The following is a 16,037-nucleotide window of genomic DNA, read 5'->3' on the forward strand; positions in this document are numbered from 1 at the left end:
GGGGGTGAAGGCACTTCCCAGGGATCCTAGGCTCTGACTTTTGAGGATCCTGAGAAGAGAACTCCCCCCAACACAATCTGATTCTCTGTTCCCCATTTCCCTTCCTGCCCCATGTCTGTGTCTCCTGTTCTTCAACATGATCTTCTTCCTCTCCATATTTCCTCTTTCTGTCCCCGTATCTTCATGTGTCTCCTCCCCTATCCCTTCTCTGGCCTCTCTTGACCTCCTCCTCCCCTTGCCCTTCTCCACGGCCCCTCCCCACAGTTGGCACCAACAAATGCCGGGTGAACAATGGCGGCTGCAGCAGCCTGTGCTTGGCCACCCCTGGGAGCCGCCAGTGCGCCTGTGCTGAGGACCAGGTGTTGGACGCAGATGGCGTCACTTGTTTGGGTATGAGGGGCCTGACTAGGTGGGAGTGGGAAGCAGACCCCAGCAGGAGGACGCCTCAGAGAGGGGTGGGGAGGCTCCAGGGTCCCAGTCAGAGATTAAGGAGGCAATGAGGGGGCCTGAGGGGGCCAACAGGAATCAAGGGAGGGGGTGAGCAAAGGCTCTGGAGGTTAGGAGGGAGTATAGGGAAGATGGGAGGCTGGGAGGGACTTGCGAGGGGATGGCGATTAGGGGAAACTGAGTGAAGAATGGACAGCTATGGATGGAAGGAGAAAATTATCCTTTACTTCTTTTAAATGTATTTCTCCATTACTCAAGTAAAATAATAATAGTTCCAAATATTGGAAATTACTTTGGGAGGCCAAGGCAGGCGGATCACTTGAGGTCAGGAGTTTAAGACCAGCCTGGTCAACAAGGCAAAACCCCGTCTCTACTAAAAATACAAACATTAGCCAAGCGTGGTGGCAGGCACCTGTGATCCTAGCTACTCGGGAGGCCGAGGCAAGAGAATCACTTGAAGCCAGGAGGCAAAAGTTGCAGTGGGCCGAGATCATGCCACTGCACTCCAGCCTATGCAACAGAGGGAGACTCTATCTCAAAAAAAAAAAAAAAATTTTAAATTAAAAAAATATATAATATATATGTTGGAAATTAGAGAGGAGAAAAAAGCCCAAATCCCACCGGTGAGCAGCACTACATTGTTAGCATTGCAGTAAAGTGAACACCATTCTTTTTTCCTCAGGGGGATTATGTTGTTTTTTACATAACTATAATCATCTCTTTATAAAATGTCTTCTGCCTTTTTTGGTTCAAGTGTCACAGCATTTTCTGTGTTATTATTGCATGATTTTAATAAGCCTTGTTTTTTCTAAAAGTGGGTTGTATTCATTGTAAAACTAAATAAGTAAGGCCGGGCACAGTGGCTCACACCTGTATGTAATCCCAGCACTTTGGGAGGCCGAGGCAGCCGCTGCACATACTGTTCTGTTTCCTGCTTTTGTCACTTGACAGCATGTAATGAGTATGTAAGCAGCATTTTTAATGGCTAAAATACCTTTCATTTGGTAAATATAATGTAATTTACTCAACTGTTTCTCTACTATTGGATGTTTAGGTTGTTTCCAGTTTTTTGATATAATCCCAACCCACATTTGTTGAGCATGGACTACGTGCTCAGCACTGTCATAGACATTTCCCTTGCAGTAATTTGTTTACCCCTAAAAACATCCTGGTGGGAAAGGTGGTTTTATTATCCCCATTTTACAGATGAAAAAACTGAGGCCCAAAGTTAGAGCAGGATTTAAACCCAGGAAGTTTGACCCAGAGCCTGTTTTGTAATCATACCTCTGCTATTTCTCACATCATCATGCCTGCCCATATTCTGGATGGTTTCCTTAGGATAGAATCCCGGAAGTGAAAATGGGTCAGTGCAGCCATAGTGTACAGCTAAGAGGGAGTGGCTGGCGTCAGGAGAGGGCATTGACTGAGGGGGTTAAGGAATGGAGGGGCCAAGGTAATGGGAGGATCATCCACATGGAAGTTGAAATCACCAAGAATTGAACCAGGAGTGATTTTGGAGAAAGTGCTGGTGAGCCAGGAGCTAAAAACCCTTACAGATGACAGGGTGCGGCTTGGGAGCCTTCCAGAAGTAGATGTTTGTGTAGAAGCATGATGTAAGGGGAAGAACAGTCCAGGGAACAGCAGTGAGGAGCAAGGAGGACACATACCAGCCTCCAGACCCATGGTCCACGGGATACGGGAGGGGAAATCGCCACCCATGGGGCCATGGGAATTTTAAGAGATTAGAGAGGAGTGAGAGATGAGTCAGACCAGGCAAGCGCACAGCTATGAGGTCTGGAGACCGGACTCACACAGGAGCCTGCACTTGTGGAGGTTACCAAGGCGCAGACAAAGGATGTCGTGATTTAGCTGCTAATGGGCCAAGACAGATAGTGATGGTGAGGTGTACATGCTGGGGACAGGAGGGGTGGAGCCTGTGCGGTTCTGGTGCCTGTCTTCACTCCTGCTGGTGGGGTCGATGAAACTGTGAAAGAAAAAGTCCAGGGACCGGGGCAGGGCCCTGGGGTTCCCGGAGATGACTTTCAAGGGGCAGTTCATGGGAGAAGGCAGAGAAGGAGTGGGGAGAGCCTGTTTGGTGGTGACAGAGGTATAGAGGCGATGGGCTCTCTTAGACACCATTTGATTCTCAGATCACACTGAAGTACAGCAAGTATTAAGTAGAGTAAACATCACTATTATTGCTTGGGAAAGAATTGCAGTTTCCATCCAGATAATTTGTTCATGAAGAATTTTGTACTAGAAAAAATTACTTTGTATTATTAAAAAATAGTAAAACAAACAAAAATGGTGCAAAGGGCTTAGCACTTGTCCCACGACCGGGGTCTGACTTTCCCCCTCACGATCCTGTGGTGCCCACAGCGAACCCATCCTACGTGCCTCCACCCCAGTGCCAGCCGGGCGAGTTTGCCTGTGCCAACAGCCGCTGCATCCAGGAGCGCTGGAAGTGTGATGGAGACAACGACTGCCTGGACAACAGTGATGAGGCCCCAGCCCTCTGCCGTGAGTCACCCGCCCTGCCCCACCCTGTTGGATGGCAGACCTGCAGGGCAGCTGAGCTCTGGCAGTGCCTATCCCAGAGTGAGCAGGAAGCTGGGGGCACCCAACCTCTCGCTGACCCCTGACTCATTCCCTCCCCAGATCAGCACACCTGCCCCTCGGACCGATTCAAGTGTGAGAACAACCGGTGCATCCCCAACCGCTGGCTCTGTGACGGGGACAATGACTGTGGGAACAGTGAAGATGAGTCCAATGCCACTTGTTCAGGTGTGGAATGGGGCTCAGACCACACTAGGCACCCCTCAGTCAAGGAGGCAGGGGAGACGAGGGGTCAGGCCTGGGAAAGAAAGAAAAGAACCCAGGGGCCAGGTTTGGTGGCTCATGCCTATAATCTCAGCACTTTAGGAGGCTGAGGTGAGAGGATCACTTGAGCCCAGGAGCTCAAGACCAGCCTGGCCAACATAGTGAGACCTCCCACTCTCTACAAAAATTTTTAAAAATTTGCCAGGCGTGGTGGCGTGTACCTCTAGTCCCAGCTACTTGAGAGGCTGAGGTGGGAGGATCACTTAAGCCTGGGAGGTTGAGGCTGCAGTGAGCCATGGTCATGTCACTGCATTCCAGCCTAGACAAGAGCGAGACCTGTCTCTAAAAGTAAAATAAAATAAAGGAGGAAAGGAATTTAGGGCAGAGAGGATGGAGCCCTGAGCAGGAGGGGGGTCTGCTATCCCCTTCCCAGCCTGGGACACTGAGAGGGCTGAGCTTGCAGGGCATGGAGCACAGCTCTAGACTGCAGAGCAGTAACAAGGCAGGGTAGATCTCCTCCTGGGAGGATACCAGAGACCCCTTGAGAGAAAGAGTAAAGCATCCAGTAAGACCAGAGAGACGGTGTTGAATTCTCTAAGAGAAATGGTTTTGGATCCTTGGAAATAAGGGACACCAAAGGCAGAGAATAACAGGGAAGAAGAGGCAGTGAAGAGAGGGTCGGGACAACGAGTACTCACGCCCATCCCTGCCCCCCAGCCCGCACCTGCCCCCCCAACCAGTTCTCCTGTGCCAGTGGCCGCTGCATCCCCATCTCCTGGACGTGTGATCTGGATGATGACTGTGGGGACCGCTCTGACGAGTCCGCCTCGTGTGGTAAGAGGGATGGGCAGAGGGAGTCAGGCTGGGCCTGGGGAAGGGGCATCCTGAGAGCATGCCACTTGGGGGTGCCCGAGACACCTGCGACTCAGTACTTGGGTGGCCTTGAGCAAGTTAATCTCAGTGGCCTCTGTGAGAGGAGAGCCCCATCATCACAGCATTGTGTCTCAGCAAACTCATGCAGGAAAAGCACGCAGCACAGGTCCTGTGTCTGCTGACTCATGGGGATGAGTGAGTGAGCAGAGTTTCCAGCAGAGGCACTGCTGTGGGGCCTTCCCCACCCTTCCTGACTGGGCTAAGGGCTGCCGGTTATGGGAGGGCCCCTGCACTCACCTGCCCAGTACCGTGGTGCTGTGTAATCTTGAAGGCCCTACTCAGCTACTTTCTTCCTCACAGCCTATCCCACCTGCTTCCCCCTGACTCAGTTTACCTGCAACAATGGCAGATGTATCAACATCAACTGGCGATGCGACAATGGTAAGAGCTTGCTCTCTTCACCTGCCAATACCTAAGACAGCTAGAGGCTACAGCCAGGCCCTTCAGGGAAGGCAAAGGGCTTTAGAATCCAGCGGGGCCTCCCTCCAGGACACTGAATCCCTGCTGGGTTGCCTGGGAGAAAATAGAAGTCAGAAATGCCAGGAGGGAGTCACGATGGACCAAGGGGAGACCCTAGCCATCACCTTTTAGTGTCGTTCCTACCCCAGGCAGGGCCTGAGCTGCCCACCCTCTAGTAGGGCTCGGGGGCCAGGGAAAGACGAGTGAGATGGGCCAGAGAGGCAGAGTGAGGAGAAACCGGTGCCTGATTCCTTTCTCCCTGCAAACCCCCATCTCCTGGAGTCCTTGGTGCACCCCTCAGGCTCTGGGCTTGCGGCTCGGAAGCCCACCTGGCGGTTAGCCATGGACCAGGTGATGTCAACCTCGAGCCACCGGGGCTATTGTGTGTGTAAATGTGCGGGCAGGTGACCGCCATGTGTGGTGTCTCAGGGCTCTATTGGGTCTGCGTTGTGTTGTGACGTGCTGCCCCAGTGGTTCCTGTCCCAGCTGATGTGTGAGCAGATGTGTTGGGTCAGTGCCACGTTGCCCCTCACCTTTGCTGTGTCTCGCGTGCCAATGGTTGCCCCGGCGGTTTCTGTGTTTCAGAGAAGGATTGTGGGGACGGCTCTGACGAACAGACCTGTCCTGAGCCTGCCGGTCAGTGCATAGAAGCACATGCACCATCACCCACAGCCCAGCTGGCCCCAGCCCCCTGCAGGTTCTCCAGGCCCCCACTCCAGAGCTGCTAGGATATGAAGAAAAAGCAACAGAGAGGAGGGAGAGCAGAAAACAGGGAGAAAGCAAATAGTGGGCAGGAAAGAAGCAGAGAGGGCAGAGGGAGCCTCTCAGGAAAGGAGATGACAGAGAGGTGGTGACAAGAAGGCCAAGATGTAGGGGGAGGAGAGAGTTAGAGAAGCAAATCCAGTTGGAAAAGAGGCAGGAACATAATCCAAACCGCAGTCTCCACCACATGTCCCATAAGTGTCGAGGGTCAAGTTGAATAGCCCCCACCCAAGGCCGAGAAAGCAGGAGCTTCCTTCAGTCAGCCTCAGTGAGCTTGGTCCAGAAGTGGCCCCCACCCTTGCCAACCACAGGCAGGGCCCCTGTGAGCCAGGCACCCAGAGCATGGTACTCAGCAGTGCCAGGCTCAGGGCAGGCCTGTAAAGCTCGTCTCACCCCATTAGAGAGGCCTTACCTGTACCCCACCTACCTCTCTCCCTCCAAAACTAGAGAAACCCCTGCCTTTTCCCCAAACACAAGCAGACCCCTGTTCCCACACCTGCCAGAAAGGGGGAAGGAATGTTTAATGTTCCCTACACCCAGCCTTTCTGAGCTTCAGTGAGGGGCCCTCCAGGAGCCTTCTCCTCCTCCCCATTCCGACCACGTGGGCCATGGTGCATGCTGCAGTCTATGCAGTTTCTGTGTCTTTTCTGTTTGTTATTTTCCCAGCGGGGGGGTTGGGGTGGGCCGAGGGTGGGTTCTGGGCAGGGGGCCCAAGCTGGGATCACAGAGAAGGCTGCTCCACCAACTCCCTCTTTGCCTGTCCCCTTCTTCCTTCCCCCCAGACAATGACTGTGGGGACAACAGTGACGAAGCCGGCTGCAGCCACTCCTGCTCTAGCACCCAGTTCAAGTGCAACAGCGGGCGCTGCATCCCCGAGCACTGGACCTGCGATGGGGACAATGACTGCGGAGATTATAGTGATGAGACGCATGCCAACTGCACCAACCAGGGTGGGCACCGGGGGCCCGTGGGGCGGGGATGAGATCGAGCCCCCTGCATCAGACACCCAGCCCATCCATCTTTCAGACCCATGGTGCGTCGGCCACCATTTGGGAGCCAGAGGTAGCCTAGGCATGGCTCTTGTCCTTCAGGAGCTCCCGGTCCTGTGGGAGAGGGAGGTTGCCAAAAAATAATTGCCACACACTGTTAATATCATGCGCTTTGCAGTTGGTGGCCTTGGGTTTGAGCTCCAGCTCTGCAGCTTATTATCTGGGTGGCCTTGAGCAAGTTACTTAATCTCCATGGGCCTCTGTGAGTTTTGTCTGCAAAGTGGGGTAATAATAGCACCAACATTACAGCGTTGATGTGGGGGTTTAGTGAGATCATGCACGAAGAGCGCTCAGCACACAGCCTGTGTTTGGTAAATAGTAGCTTGAGAAAAGGATGCTGCAGGCAGGGATGAATGAGCATGAGGAGACAGAGGAGAGAGGGGCTGGCTCCACAAGGCTCCCAGTGCCCTGGCCTCTGGAGCTCAGCCTCAGGGGCGGTGGAGGCCTAGTTTTCTAGAGGGATGGGATGTTTTCCTCTCAAGGGATGCTGGCTTTCTAGCTCTGGCCTATTATTACCATGGAGGAATGTAAACCCAGGGTTGCCTTGACTTCAGGAGAAATCAGATGTGCAGATTTTTATGTGGAAACTACCAAACTTTTAACACTACAGTGTTAGTTTCTCTCATCTCACAGTTCTAGAGGCTTGAAGTCCCAGACCCAACTGTTGGCAGGGTGGGTTCCTTCTGAGGCCGTGTGGGAGATTCTGTCCCAGGCCTCTCCCCAGCCTCTGTGGTTTGCTGGCAATCTTTGCAGCTCCTTGGCTTGTCAAAACTTGACCCGATCTCTGCCTTCATCTTCACAAGGTGTCCTCCCTGTGGGCATGTCTGTCACTAGATCCCCATTTCCCCTTTCTGTGAGGACACCTGTCATATTGGATTAGGATGCACCCTTATGACCTCATCTTAAGTTGAGCGTCTGCAAAGACACTATTTCCAAATAAAGTCATATTCACAGGTATTATGGGGTAGGACTAATATCTTTTTAGGGAATACAATTCAAGCCATACCAACTGGCAGTTAATTTTAGAAGTTTTAAAAGGCTGGGTGCAGGCCAGGCATGGTGGCTCATGCCTATAATCCGAGCACTTTGGGAGGGTGAGGTGGGAGGATCACTTGAGGCCACGGGTTGAAGACCAACCTGGTCAACATAGTGAGACCCCCATCTTGGAAAAAAAAAAAAAAGGTTGGGTGTGGTGACTCACACCTGTAATCCCAGCACTTTGGGAGGCAAGGCAGGAGGATCACTTGTTTCTAGGAGTTTAAGACCAGCCTGGGCAACATAGTGAGACCCCTTTCTCTACAAAAAATAAACAAAATTAGCACTTGCCTGTAGTCCCAGCTACTCAGAAGGCTGAGGTGAGAGGATCACTTGAGCCCAGGAGGTTGAGGCTGCAGTGAGCTGGGTGACAGAATCAGACCTTGTCTCAAAAGAAAAAAAAAAGTTTAAAAAAAAACTACAGACCAAACTCTTCCTGCAGGCCTCATCTGACCCATGGACCATCAGATTACAGCCTCTGCCTTACAGAGTTAGGGCACATTCCCACCCTAGTAGGAAAAGACTGTAATCTGATGGTCCATGTCGAGTGCCCACCTTGAGCCCCGCCCTGAGAGGGAGGACAGCTAAGGCTACAGGAAGCTCAGGAGATAGTCTCCAGGGCCATCTCTGTGAAGGGGAGGGTAAGGGGCACAGGTGATATCCCTTGGGGTTCTGAGAAGGGGCCTCTGGAGGCTGCATGGTGTGGTGAGAAGAGCTCCCTGCCCCTCCCAGATAAGCTGGGCAAATTTGGACAAGTTGCTTCCCCTGAGCCTGGGCATCCTCCTGTATGAAATGAGCTGAGGTATGTGAGGCCTGGCGTGGGGGAGCAGGATGTCACTACTGGTAGCAGTTGTTAACTATGGTATGAGCTGGATGATCTGGGACCATTCAGGAGGAGTTGTGTTTAGACTACAGGTAAATGGACGGGAGGGAGGGTCTTCCAGTGGGGATGGCATGGTCTGGAGAATGCTGTCGTCAAGACTTACAGGGTGAAATTGAGCACTTCTGTAGGGTGACAGTGGTGCCAGGTGGGGCCGTTCAAACCGAGGGAAAGGCTCATGCAGGGACAGTGGGGAATGAGGCTGTCCTCAGAGGGGGCAGATGATGACAGCAGGTGTGTGTAAATCAGTAAGAGGCTTGATTTGGGAGGCATGGGAACCTTTGAAGTATTTCCAAGCTGGAAGGTGCTGTGATGTAGGAGATGATTTCGGAACACAGCCCTGGAGGAAGATTAGATTGAAAAGAGGTTCAGGGGCCCCAAGAAAGGAAAATCAGTTCAGAGACTGCTGCTGAAAGTCCCGGCATGAGATGAGAGTATCAGCCAGGTCCAGGGTAGGGAAGGGGGAGGAGCAGGGTGCCTGTGGCAGCATGAGTGTATGAGTGTGAGACTCCACCAGGCAGTGCTCCTGCTCCTCTCCAGGCCTCCTGAGTCAGATCTCAGGACAGCAGCCAGAGTGATCCTGACAACATAAGTCAGATCATTGCCCCAGCCCTACCCTCGAGCCTGTACTGGTTCCCTGCACCCTTGGAACGAATGCCAAGCCCCTCTGCATGGCCTGCAGGGCCCCCTCCCCTACCCCTCTGACCTGCATTCCTGCCCTCCCCTCCCCCTGCACTCTACTCCAGCCGTGGTGTTTCCTTTTTTTTTTTTTCTTTTTTTTTGAGATGGAGTCTCACTCTGTTGCCCAGGCTGGAGTGCAGTGGTGCAATCTCAGCTCACTGCAAGCTCCGCCTCCCAGGTTCATGCCATTCTCCTGCCTCAGCCTCCGGAGTAGCTGGGACTACAGGCGCCCGCCACCACGCCCGGCTAATTTTTTGTATTTTTAGTAGAGATGGAGTTTCACTGCATTAGCCAGGATGGTCTCGATCTCCTGACCTCGTGATCCACCTGCCTTGGCCTACCAAAGTGCTGGGATTACAGGCGTAAGCCACTGCGCCCGGCCTGTGTGGCATTTTCTGAAGTGCCAGCATAGTCCTGTCTCGGAGATGAGACTTTGCAGTGGCTGTTCCCTTTGCCTGGAGTGTGCCTCCAGGGATCCTCCGGGCTCACTCGCTCTTCATGCAGGCCTCTGCTCACATGCCTTCTGCCCAGAGGCCTTCCCTGAGCATCTTACCTGACAGATCACCCCCATCGCTCTCAGCCTTTACCCAGCTTTATCTCCATAGCTTTATCAATACCTGAAATTACAGTCAAGATTTATAGGTTATGTCTTGTCTCTGTTCCCCATTAGAACCTAAGCTCTGTGAGGGTAAGGACTTTGTCTGGTTCAGTACTGGCCCCAGGACAGTGCGTGGCACACAGGAGGCACTCAGTAAACATTTGTGGCATGAATGAATGAAATAGAGGCTAAGGTGGTGGGCATTTGGGCTCAGGCCTTAGCAAATTGCTTCTCCAGTCGACATCTCCTGTGTCAATGTGGGGATTAGATGAGATGATTGTGGGCCCTTGGAGGTGTGATGCCTCCTGACTCTACTACTGAGTTGGTGCTTCCAAGGAGTGTCAGCAAAACTCAGCAGACTCTCCAGGCCTGCCTCTGCTCATAGCCCCAGGCTGGGCATACCGGGGTTGCAGGGCGGGTTGCAGGCCGCAGGGATGAGGAGGGCTGACCTGGGCAACCCCTCCCTCCTGAGGCCCTCTCCTGTCCCTCTGCAGCCACGAGGCCCCCTGGTGGCTGCCACACTGATGAGTTCCAGTGCCGGCTGGATGGACTGTGCATCCCCCTGCGGTGGCGCTGTGATGGGGACACTGACTGCATGGACTCCAGCGACGAGAAGAGCTGTGAGGGAGTGACCCACGTCTGCGACCCCAGTGTCAAGTTTGGCTGCAAGGACTCAGGTGAAGAGGAGCGTTGGAGGGCATCTGGAACAGCACAATGTGGGCAGGAGGAGACCCTGTTGAGAGCAGAGTAGCGGCAAGGGGGATGGCACTGTGCTGTGTGGCGTGGGGCTGGGGACAGTGCAAGGCAAAAGGCAGTCCAGAGGAAGCTTGTGTATCATGGGTGGGGGAAGGCATGAAGGGCCAGGGCCGGCACAGAGGACCCCAGGAGCCAAAACCCTTGCCAGAGTTGAGCTTCAGCACCTCCTGCTGCAGATTCCTGCCTTCTTTGTTGCCTATGTGAATCTGACCCAAAAAGCCTCAGGGTTCCTCGTGGACCCCACAGCGTTGCAATCCTGACCCTATTAGAGAAGCCCATGGGGCCTGGAAGGAAGGGCAGGGGGAGCCCCAGTCCCTAGGCCTGGGCCCTCATAATGCACCTGTCCCTCAGCTCGGTGCATCAGCAAAGCGTGGGTGTGTGATGGCGACAACGACTGTGAGGATAACTCAGATGAGGAGAACTGCGAGTCCCTGGCCTGCAGGCCACCCTCACACCCCTGTGCCAACAACACCTCAGTCTGCCTGCCCCCTGACAAGCTGTGTGATGGCAACGACGACTGTGGCGACGGCTCAGATGAGGGCGAGCTCTGCGGTGAGACCTGGTCCCAGGAGAAGGGTGGGGAGGGTGGCTGGGTAGGAGTCTGGGCCAAGGCTAGTCTGGGGGGGACCTGAGTCTAGGAGAGAGCAGCTCTGGCAGCCGGGCAGGCAAGCAGCACCCAGAGTGGTCACCAGCAGCCTGTGTGGACCTGGCGCTCCCCATGGCGCTGTGGTGAGCGAGCCACACCATTAGAGCAGTTTATCCACAAGGCATCCCTGAGGGCCAGGAGCTCTGTTCTCTCCATTTTACAAATGGGAGCACTGAGGCACAGAGGGGTTCCATAGTGGTCCCCCAGATCTGGGCCAAGGTCGCACAGCTCCTAAACTGCTGTGGAGACATGGACCCCTCGCCCACATACATACCACAGAGAGGTGTGGAGTGGTCTTTTGGAGACGAAGACACCAGGATTGAGTGCTGATGGTCAGGGCAGGCTTCCTGGAGGATGTGGGGATTGCATGGGATTCCCAAGGACAGGCAGAACTTGCAGAGTGAGTGAGAAGGCATGGGGGCAGGTGCGGTGGCTTCATGCCTGGCATTCCAGCACTTTGGGAGGCTGAGGCAGGCAGATCACTTGAGCTCAGGAATTCGAGACCAGCCTGGCCAACATGGCGAAACCCTGTCTCTACTAAAAATACAAAAATTAACCGGACATGTCTGTAGTCCCAGCTACTTGGGAGGCAGAGGCAGGAGAATCGCTTGAACCTGGGAGGCGGAGGTTGCAGTGAGCCAACATCCTGCCACTGTGCTCCAGCCTGGGCGACAGAGCGAGACCCTGTGTCAAACAAACAAAGGCAAGGGGAGGAGGGTGCCCATTCAAAACCAAAAGAAATAAGGTTGGGGGAGTCCGGGAGTCAGGGAGGACCATGTGGTGTGACTTGGGGATAAGGAGCAGAGCAGCCTTATCTGGTCCTGTTAGCTAGGCAGAGCCCCCAGTTCCTTGGAAGGGAGGAGTGGAAGATAAGGCCACAGGGACTGGCTGGGAGAACTGCCTACAGGCCGTCCGTCAGGCTGGCAGGTTCCAGGGTGTGCCAAAGGACCCAGGGCAGGATAGGTCCTACCGCACCCCTCCCCAAACCCCTCCAGATCAGGAAAGATCAGCACAAGGAGACTGGACCTAAGGACCTCCCAGGGTCCCTCCCAGGGAGGCAAAAAGCTGGGGCCCCCGCCCTGGGCCCAAGAAGGGAGGGACATATTGAGACCAGACAGAGCTATTGAGGAGTGCTCCCTGTGGGAAGGGGAGGTATGTTGCCAGCTGGTGGGTGCAGGGGTCCCAATTCTGGTCCTGAGGGAGCCCAGGAAGTCTTGGGCTGAAGCTCAGCAGGAATGGAGACAAATAGGGCCGTAGGCAGGGCACGAGGACTTGGTCCAGGCTGCCCTGGACTTGGCCCAGCAGGGCTGTGGTCTTGCCTCCTCTCAGCTTCTGACCCTGGGTCTGTTCCCTGCCTGCCCCTCCCCCAGACCAGTGCTCTCTGAATAACGGTGGCTGCAGCCACAACTGCTCAGTGGCACCTGGCGAAGGCATTGTGTGTTCCTGCCCTCTGGGCATGGAGCTAGGGCCCGACAACCACACCTGCCAGATCCAGAGCTACTGTGCCAAGCATCTCAAATGCAGCCAAAAGTGCGACCAGAACAAGTTCAGCGTGAAGTGCTCCTGCTACGAGGGCTGGGTCCTGGAGCCTGATGGGGAGAGCTGCCGCAGCCTGGGTGAGACAACAGTGAGGTGTGGCAGGGCAGGCCGAGGCAGGCCTCTGAGCTGCAGTGGGTTGGGCTTGGCGGCCAGGTGCCAAAGGCTGAGTTTTCCACCCTAGCCCCCAGTGCCGGGACCAGCAGAGACCTGCCTGCGCCCAAACGGGTGGCACGCAGGCAGCTAGCCCCCTGCTGACCCCGTCACATCCCTCCCACCCCAGACCCCTTCAAGCCTTTCATCATCTTCTCCAACCGGCATGAGATCCGGCGCATCGATCTTCACAAAGGAGACTACAGCGTCCTGGTACCCGGCCTGCGCAACACCATCGCCCTGGACTTTCACCTCAGCCAGAGCGCCCTCTACTGGACCGACGTGGTGGAGGACAAGATCTATCGCGGGAAGCTGCTGGACAACGGAGGTGACTACCGATTGCTGCCAGGCGGGATGCACACAGGCGGAGCACTTAGGCGCTAGGGGCACAGGTCCCATCCAAGTGGCCCCAAAGCAGAGGCTTAGCTCCCCCATCCCCCACACTTCTGTTAATTGGGTTAGATTTTGCTGTGGGTCTCCATGCCTGACGCCCCATAATTATCGTCAGCAGAACTGCCAGCCTGATAATTAACAAAATGATCACCCTTACCTTGGAATGGCCTGGAGCTCTGCTCCCCAGATCTAGAATTGCAGGCTTGAAAGAAAAAAGCCACTTAGAAGAGGCGTACCTGAACCCTGCCTTCTGTCCCAGGCAGCATGGCGCACCCCAGACTTCCTTCAGTCACACGCGATAGTGAGTGCCCACTGTACACACTGGGCAGTGGGCATGAAGCAGTGATCAAAACAGGCTGTTTTCAGTTGTGTGGTCAAGGAAGGTCCCCTGAGAAGGTGACATCTGAGCAAACACTTGGAAGAGCCACATTTTACTAGAGAAGTTTGTATTGTTTGTAATAAGGAAAACTTGAAACCATTACAAATTTCCATCAACAAGGGGAGGCTAAGTAAACTGTGATGATATTCACACTGTGCAACAGTCTCTAAAACAATGAGGCACACACATAATGTGTTAGCGTGGACAAATCTTTATGGCAGTCACTTGAGCTCAGGCAGTTGAAGCTGCCGTGAGCCATGATCATGCCACTGCATCCAGCCTTGGTGACAAAAGACCCTGTCTCAAAAAAAAAAAAAAAAGTTGGGGAGACAATAGGAGTCCTACTCTTGAATATGGGCACATCAGAAACTTTGGCAGAGGTTCCAGGGATGAGGGTGGGTCATCGAGGGCTCCCAGGATTTCACACATTCATGCACAGCTCCCCAGGAAAGGCTAACCTTTCACTGCCCTCTCTTCTCCAGCCCTGACTAGTTTTGAGGTGGTGATTCAGTACGGCCTGGCCACACCCGAGGGCCTGGCTGTAGACTGGATTGCAGGCAACATCTACTGGGTGGAGAGTAACCTGGACCAGATCGAGGTGGCCAAGCTGGATGGGACCCTCCGGACCACTCTGCTGGCTGGTGACATTGAGCACCCAAGGGCAATCGCACTGGATCCCCGGGATGGGTGAGGACCCTGCCCAGCCCTCTCCTGGCCCCATGGCCCCCCTGAAGTCCCATTCAGCCTGGCCAGGGACACCTTACTTCTCAGTGCCATTTGCCTCCTCCCACCCTCTACCTAGGATCCCACCACAGTCCCTCCCCAAGGGCCCCAACTTTAGCCCTGCTGACCCCTCCCCACTCCCCAGGATCCTGTTTTGGACAGACTGGGATGCCAGCCTGCCCCGCATCGAGGCAGCCTCCATGAGTGGGGCCGGGCGCCGCACCGTGCACCGGGAGACCGGCTCTGGGGGCTGGCCCAACGGGCTCACTGTGGACTACCTGGAGAAGCGCATCCTTTGGATTGACGCCAGGTCAGTGCCCTCTATGCCCTGGGGAGGCCCAAGTCTGTGGCACCAGGACAGGGTGGGGAGGGAACTGTGGTGACAAGGGTGGTGAGAAGGCCCAAGGGATCTAGAACTAGGAACGGTGGCAAAGGATTGGGCACAGGAGAAGGACGAAGGGGCATGGGGAGACTGGGGCTGAGGGTAGGGGGCGGGTAGAGGAGGCTGAAGCAGGGCCGTCAGCTGTGGTTATTCACACTGTACCGTCCTCTTCACTCACCTGTCCGCTCCCTGTGTTCCCTCTGCTGGGGCTGTGTCTGCCCAGAGGGAGGGGAAACTTCTTTCTAATTGGTCTGCCCTGGGAGGGTGCATTTTTCTGACTTTCATCAAAGCCCTGAGTGCTGACAGCAGCCCTGGGGAGAAGTGACTGAAAGATTCCCTTGTGGCTTGGGAATTGGGGCCTGAGAGCTGAAACCTGGACCTGTTGGGTTCTTACACCTTGGTCATTCTGTCTATCTGCTCTGGCCAGCTGGGCTTAGGGGAGGGAACGGTCCTGTGCTCTTCACTGGGAGGGCTGTGGCCAGGGCCCAGAGGATGGGCGCCTGGGCAGAGCTCTGAGGGCTGAGATCCGGGCTGGCATCCTCATTCTGCTCCATCATGCTCTCAGGTCAGATGCCATTTACTCAGCCCGTTACGACGGCTCTGGCCACATGGAGGTGCTTCGGGGACACGAGTTCCTGTCGCACCCATTTGCAGTGACGCTGTACGGGGGGGAGGTCTACTGGACTGACTGGCGAACAAACACGCTGGCTAAGGCCAACAAGTGGACCGGCCACAATGTCACTGTGGTACAGAGGACCAACACCCAGCCCTTTGACCTGCAGGTGTACCACCCTTCCCGCCAGCCCATGGGTAAGGGGCTCAGGGCCTCGAGCCAGAAGGGAGCCAGCAGCCTCTTTAGAAGCTCTAGAAGCTCTTAGGAGAGGAGAGGGCAGTGAGAACAGGAGCAAGTGTGCTGGGACGGCAGGGGTGGGTCGGCTGTTGACAGAGGCACCGTCTAGCAGCAGAGAAGGGTCTAGCAGTAGTGGCTGCTGGAACAGGGGGAGGAGAGTGGGTGAGGGAGGGGTGGTCCATGTAGGGAGCAGCAAGTCACAGGATTCTCTGGCTTCTTCTCTTCCCCACCCTGCCCCCAGCTCCCAATCCCTGTGAGGCCAATGGGGGCCGGGGCCCCTGCTCCCACCTGTGTCTCATCAACTACAACCGGACCGTGTCCTGCGCCTGCCCCCACCTCATGAAGCTCCACAAGGACAAAACTACTTGCTATGGTAGGAGCCCCTCCCTCCAGAGCCAGTGAGCAACTGAGGCTGAAGGGAAGGCTGCAGGCCCCAGGCTCCTGGTTGTCCGCGAAGGCAGAGTCCCAGTCAGGAGGGTCCCAATAGGAGAGGCTCAAGAGACAGCCACTGTGAGAAGGGGCTACAGGTCTGCCAGGGAGGCTGCACCCAGTGGG

General features: G+C 55.0%; 1 protein-coding gene across 1 annotated transcript in view; it reads left to right on the forward strand.

Moving 5' to 3' along the window:
- LRP1 (LDL receptor related protein 1) overlaps nt 1–16,037 on the forward strand; it is an 84,725-nt gene that overhangs the window by 34,757 nt on the left and 33,931 nt on the right. Inside the window, exons 15-28 of the mRNA XM_005571292.5 lie at nt 265–390; nt 2,827–2,967; nt 3,106–3,231; nt 3,985–4,101; nt 4,501–4,581; nt 6,204–6,371; nt 10,159–10,341; nt 10,772–10,972; nt 12,437–12,682; nt 12,886–13,083; nt 14,010–14,214; nt 14,396–14,560; nt 15,198–15,442; nt 15,724–15,855. Of these exons, the coding sequence (XP_005571349.1) occupies nt 265–390; nt 2,827–2,967; nt 3,106–3,231; nt 3,985–4,101; nt 4,501–4,581; nt 6,204–6,371; nt 10,159–10,341; nt 10,772–10,972; nt 12,437–12,682; nt 12,886–13,083; nt 14,010–14,214; nt 14,396–14,560; nt 15,198–15,442; nt 15,724–15,855 (2,334 nt within the window). The remainder of the gene's footprint in view (nt 1–264; nt 391–2,826; nt 2,968–3,105; nt 3,232–3,984; nt 4,102–4,500; nt 4,582–6,203; nt 6,372–10,158; nt 10,342–10,771; nt 10,973–12,436; nt 12,683–12,885; nt 13,084–14,009; nt 14,215–14,395; nt 14,561–15,197; nt 15,443–15,723; nt 15,856–16,037) is intronic.

The sequence above is a fragment of the Macaca fascicularis genome, chromosome 11 (genome assembly GCF_037993035.2).
Source record: "Macaca fascicularis isolate 582-1 chromosome 11, T2T-MFA8v1.1".
NCBI lineage: Eukaryota > Metazoa > Chordata > Mammalia > Primates > Cercopithecidae > Macaca > Macaca fascicularis.